The 6580-nt window shown below is 44.5% G+C and overlaps 1 protein-coding gene across 1 annotated transcript; it reads left to right on the forward strand.

The window, feature by feature from the left end:
* Positions 1-4309: 4309 nt before the first annotated feature.
* Positions 4310-4867, forward strand: LOC134841805 (uncharacterized). Its single transcript, XM_063857841.1, has one exon. It carries the CDS (start codon positions 4310-4312, stop codon positions 4865-4867), a length of 558 nt encoding a protein of 185 aa, XP_063713911.1.
* Positions 4868-6580: the final 1713 nt, after the last annotated feature.

The following is a 6580-nucleotide window of genomic DNA, read 5'->3' on the forward strand; positions in this document are numbered from 1 at the left end:
GAGATAAACTACGAGAAAGCTGCTACAGAAGCCATCAACAAAGTGAAGCAAGAGATGGCTACAAAATAGATCGAGCAACGATTGAGGCAGGAGATAGAAAGGCAGAAATTGAATGAGACACTGTTCAGAACACTCCCGGTGCCAGAGGCCACGGAGAGTGCAACAAACGGTGGTAATTGCAACACTCTAAAGATGGTGACGGGAAAACCATTTGGCACAACGAAAATTGGAGTGAGAATAATGTCGATAATCACAGTGGGCGGTCACGAAGTAACAAGAAAACTGAGTGAACCGAGCGATCAGACGATAATGCACATCGATGTGTACGCAGATTACTTGAGTGCAGTAAGCCCGCAAACATCTTCTAGAGCCGTGAGAGCGCTCTTCAAAAGGGGTAGCAGCAAATCAATTCGCGTCGACAATAGGTACACGGAAGCATATGGTCCACATGAAAGGATGCTAAACATAGATGGAATAAACATCTACACGAAGACAATGATAACATGTGACGAAGAACTAGTGGGACAAATCTACGTGGCTAGAGAAGAACTGAAAGTGAGATCGATTGGACATTGTGCCATGTTGCAAGAAGATGCGATGCATATAGGGACGGAAGCGGACGTATCTGGGCATGTACTAGACATACGTGAAAAGAAGACTCAATTGCGTGGGTTATTGGATACAGGAGCAGTCTTGAGCGTCATACCAATCGAAACATGGAACAAGATGGGCTTCGACAAAGATGACTTGATAGATTCGAGAATACGGCTGTCAGCAGCAAACAAAGGAGCGCTGCGGGTACTAGGCAGAACACCAATAATAGCCCGAAACTTTGGGAAACGCAATTTGTGGATGAGCTTCCTCGTAGTGGAGAATCTAGATGAGTCTGACCAATTTTTTTTAGGCAGAGACTTCATCAGGAATCTCGATATAACAATTGATCTAAGCAATGCGATGTTCAGGATTCGGAACCCGGAAATGAAGTACGTATTTAAACCGGTAAATTTAATAATAGCGAATGAGAACAAAGCACCGGTATTCTTGAGTAGGAGGGTAAGACTGAAAGCGAACGAAGCGCCAATAGTAAGCTTGCGGATGAAAAATTATAATGAACTAAGCGACAACAAGCAAGTATGCGTAGTCCCAAATCCAAATAGTCAAAGTGCTGCTATTTTAGGAAGATCCTTCTAGATAACCAAGAGCGCCCTCTGTGTCAGTGTCAGTGTCTTGTTGAACACCCTTGATATACCTATCACGTTCCAGGGGGAAAGGAAGTTGGGATACGCTCTACCTGTGAAAATTCGATACGAAATGACTGAAAATGTAAAAGAAAATGAAGTTATTGATTGTCCTAATCATAGGGATAAGATTTGTATATTGAGAAGATTGAAGAAAATAAAATATTCATCAGGTCTTGTGAAATAGCTTAAGTCAGAGACAGAAGATGAATTTTCGAGCTGTTCGAATGTTCTGGAAGGACCCACACTAGAGGAATTGGAAAGGGATAAACCGGTTTTTACCAGAAATAGAGCACTTGAGGGGCAAGTTGACGGACAAACAGCGCGAAGCCATCAAGGACGTACTAGATCGTCACGAAGACGTTTTTTCAAAATATAAAGCAGACATCGGATGTTGTAACTTTGTTGAACACGAAATAGAGCTTGAAGACTCGGCGGTAACACACAGGGAGGGGGGAGGCGTATGACCCCTAACAAATCGGATGCATGTAGAAAAGAAATTGAAACCCTACTGGAGTATGATATGATAGAACAAACCAAATCACTGTGGGCGTGTGGAGTAGTGATGGCTAAGAAGAAAGGCGACCAACTAAGGTTTTGTTGTGACTTTCGATATCTGAACCCCGTCACGGTGAAGGATGCCTATCCCATACCTAGTATTGATCAGAGCCTCTCAAAATTAGGGGACGCAAAATTTTTTACAACTCTTGATTTAGGTTCGGCTTTTTGGCAGGTCCCACTGAGGAAGCAGGGCAGGCAGAAAACAGGGTTTGCTTGTGAGCTAGGGCTGTTTCAGTGGAAGGGGATGCCCTTTGGCCTTTGCAACGCCACGGCTACGTTTCAACGATTGCTGGCACACGCATTGACGAGTGTAACGAACAAATATAACAACCTGGTGATGTGCTACGTGAACGACGTGGTAATAGCGACACCTATATTAGAGGACCACATCGAGCGACTAGATGAGGTGTTCGCTTGTATGAAAAGAGCAGGACTAAAATGCAAGCCATTGAAGTGCGAGATACTCAAGGAATCAATTAAATACCTGGGGAGGAAGGTGGATAAACATGGCATCAGACCAGACCCAGACGCAGTAGAAGCTAAGCTGAATTGGAAATCGTCAAAAACGGAGCATCAACTGATGACCTTCTTGAGTTTTGCGAAATTTTACAGGGAATTCATTAAGGGCTATGCGGAAAAAGTGTACCCGATGCAACAACTCATGAGGCACAAAGGTAAGAAATTCATGTGGAACAACGCAGCGCAAGAGTTATTCCAGAGGATAAAGAAAGAGTTGTGTGAAGCACCTGTGCTAGGTATGCCGACAGATAAAGGGATGTACGTGCTGGATACGGATGCGTCGATGGTAGCGATCTCGGGCATACTCCATCAAGAGCAGGAAAGGAACGGGAAGACAGTCGTGAGACCGATAGCATGCGGGAGCAAATTCTTGAGTGATACAGAAATGAAGTACGGCGCGCCCAAGGCAGAAATGATTGCGGTTATCACCTTTGCTGAGAAAAACAGGGCGTACCTAGGTAGCGAGCCATTCAAGTTACGGGTCGACAAAAGAGCACTAAGCTGGTTGAAAACGTACTCAATGGATCAGAGCTACATTAGGAGATGGATAGTTCGCTTGGATGGCTACAATATGATCATTGAACACAGAACAAGGGACAAACATCAAAATGCCGATACCTTGAGTAAGAAGACGGAATTCTACGAAAGACAGGAACAAAGGGAGGCGGACAAGCCAGAAATCAAAGATGGCTTCTCTTTTATTGACAAAGAAACATACGACAGCCTTCCACTCACAAGATGGCTCGACAAGTCAGGTAAACCAATAGAAGATTATCCCGAATTGCCAGAAGAGCGGCCAGAGAGAACAATCTTGAAGAGAAACGGAGTGATGCCAATGAAAGTAATGCTCAAGTCAAAAATATTGAGGGAAACACTAAAAGCGAAAGATTACGATATCAGACAGGTAGAGGAGGGAAGTGCGAAGATAGGTGAGGACCTGAAGAGATTACTTGAGATTCTAGCAGAAGAAAGACCCATTTTCCAGACCAATGATAGAGACGAACCAGAAATCTCAATACTGAGAAGAGGTGAGGCAGCGTATGGCGAGGACTCGTTGAAAGAAAAGCAATTCGATGGCAACGATGTCATGCAGTCACTAGTAGAGAAGATCCCGGAAGAGATACTAAGGCGGAACATGGTTCGAAAGAATAAAGTGACATTTAACGAGGAGGCTGAACTTCTTGGATTGGGTCGAGAGTCTGGGGAGTAGGCCACATCGGAAGAAGATGATGAAGAAGAGAAATTGCCCGGGGAGTCCGATGAATGGGATGAAGACTCAGAGAAGAGCAGCAATGATCAGGATAGTCTATGCATGATATTGGCAGAAGAGAAAATGAGGCACCATGACAGGGAACAACAAACTGACCCTTCCTCATGAACATACAATCTGGATCAGCAAGAGGTGTGTGGAGGTGAAGAACTTCAGAAAATTGCAGTATCAAGGAAACCGTTCAGGGAGCTATCGTGCAATTCAATTGTCAGAACAAACCTGGTACCTGATGATGACAGGAAGATCTTAAGAAGAATAGTTTGCGTCAAACTGAAGGATGATATCTACAGTCCCGGAGAAATGAATGGTCAAATAATGGCATTGAAGGAACACGTCAAGGCGAGATACAGGATCTCAGATATGATACGAGCTCAGAAGAATGACAAGATGACGAGCAACCTCTCCGAGTGGATTCAAACAGGAGTCAAAGAGAAAGGGGATCTGTAGGAAGACAGTTACAAAACCTTGAGCCAGTTCTACAAGGAGAGAAAAGATTTACTCTATCACACAGCTGATGGTGTGGTAGCCTGCAGAAGAAAAGATGAGGAGAAGATTCTACACAGGCACAACCTCATTATACTACCACAGCTGTACCAGACAGAAGTGTTATTCAGATCGCACGACCAGATGGGACATCAGGGATAGACAAAGTACAACAAAGAACACTACACATGTTTGACTGGCCAGGGTTAAGAAAGGCTTGCGAGAGGTGGGTGAACGTATGCCTGGCGTGTTACAAGTGAAAGATCCAAGAAAAATGAAGTTCCCACTCAAGTCCGCGGAGAGCTCGGAGTTTAACGAAGTCGTGCAGATAAACAATCAGAAGATCTGCATGACAGACTTGGGATATAATCAAATACTGGTTAAAATAGATCACTTTACGAAGTTGGCAGAAGCGGAGGAGATTTGTGACCATTTGATAACAAATTGGATATCACGATATGGTTTTCCGATGACATTCCAGTCGGACAACGGGAAAGCCTTCGTTGGGGACTTTACAAAAGAGTTGATGAGGAGATCGCACATTGCTCAAGCCAACTCAATTACTTACCATCCCCTTTTTAACGGACTAGTTGAGAGACAAAACAGAACGCTGGTGAACATGCTCAGGGTGTATTGCTCGAGATATATGACAGACTGGGATAAATATCTGCCGCAAGTGGTAGGGGCGTATAACAGCACGCAACTTTCGACAACAGGAATTAGTCGCTTCATGATGTTGACAAGCAGGGAAAGAGCGATACACAAACGAGGCAGCGGAAGAAGTATGAGAAGATAATTCAAGCGAAACCGTATGCAGTGGGACAAAATGTCTTGGTCTTCCAGAATATCATACCTCCGAAGGTGACGAAAAAGCTACTAAAGAATTGGCGAAGACCGTTCAAGATAACGGAGGTACATCAGCAGGGACGGTTCTACCGCTTGAGTACAGGGCGTGCAGCGCACTATGAAAATCTGAAACCTCATGTCCCATCTCCGGAAGACTGGTGTGTAACGCAGAACATGGAAGGACTTGAGTACCTATTGGTAGAACCAGCATGCGAAGTGAACGAGAAAGGCACCAGAGAGAAGAATGATGGCACCGAGGACGTGAGCATGGATGATAATAAATAGATGCAGAATCGGAGAGGGAATCTTTGCGGAAGAAGATTGGAATGATCCAGAGCAAAATGATGTGCCGAAATGGACGGAACCAGACTTGCCGAGGACAGCAGAAACAAGGACTGGCAATCGTAAGCGGACAGGCATGAGATACAACAGGTACGGGGATGACTTCTTGATTGACAAAATACAACCTGATGAGATAGGCGAAAAGTTAGTGAGTGCGGGCGAACTGGTGGCCGATGATGAATGGCAGGTCATCAACAACAGCGAGCACTACTTACAGAAGGATTACTCGATTCCAGAATGAGAAACAGATCTGGAGCAGAGCGAGATAGAAAAGAGGTAAAACACAAACTCGAGGATACTGGAATGGATCGTGATCTCAAGGACAAGGGAGAGGAAGAGCAAAGTATCCAGCAGGTCGACGTGTCAGCGGAAAAACATGTTAAAACGAAGGACCCGCTCTTTGGTTGGACAGCAACCGACCGGCCACTCGAGGTACCACCAGACAATTTAGACTCGGCATCATCGAGTGGACGTCGATAAATATTTTTGTCCGGAAGTGGGGGTTACACACAGCGGAAATTTGATGATAAAGAAGCTCAGGGAAGTGCGAGAGACCAGCGGGATGGAATTGGATCGGGAGGAAGCTGAGCCTAGCATAGGTCGAAATTTCAAGACACAATTTGAAATACCCAATGAATATTCAGAGAATATCCTGATCACGGACAGCGATTTCATCTTGTCAAACAGGGTAGCGCGATCTGCATAACGGCAAACATGAGCTTCGAAACGAGACTAGAGGCCGACTTTAAGAGAAAATATCAGAACGTGAGTGACTTCATTGTCGAAAGAGGGATCATGGAGGTCTCGATGCCGGTCTATGACCCAAACAGGGGCAAGTTGAACCCTAGGGAATTATATGCCATCCTACACGTGGTCTTTGCAGAAACGGAGATAACGGTACACCTACAAAAGAGACACTTATTGAGTATCGCCTGCGTTTCGAGCGGATAGGGAGGTCTCGAGTTGTGTAAAAGGGGGGCACGAGTTAAGTACAAGGGAGCGCGAGTCAGTTAGACGGATTTTAATGTAATTGGCATGACATTAAATCTTAGAGAACTAATGGTGCTAAAACATGGAATTAATCTGCATGCTCTTAAAATCACTAATTGGATTTTTTTAACAAGTAATTGGTGGGATAATGTTTTAAAAATAATAATGGGGAGGCTTAGGCTAGGCACAGAACATCTCGGTCTAAAGACTGGGTTTTATTTTCAGATTGATTTGCAAAATTGAGTTGACGACCTAGCCACACTCATTTAAAAAGAAGAAAAAAGATCTTGAGCAAGTTCACAATCAGCAGCATTGAGGGGTAACATTTCTC

Source organism: Symsagittifera roscoffensis, chromosome 3, assembly GCF_963678635.1.
Source record: "Symsagittifera roscoffensis chromosome 3, txSymRosc1.1, whole genome shotgun sequence".
In the NCBI taxonomy this organism is placed as follows: Eukaryota; Metazoa; Xenacoelomorpha; order Acoela; family Convolutidae; genus Symsagittifera; species Symsagittifera roscoffensis.

Coding starts and splice junctions, on each gene's coding strand:
- LOC134841805 (XM_063857841.1), top strand. CDS start 4,310: ATGCCTGGCGTGTTACAAGTGAAAGATCCAAGAAAAATGAAGTTCCCA.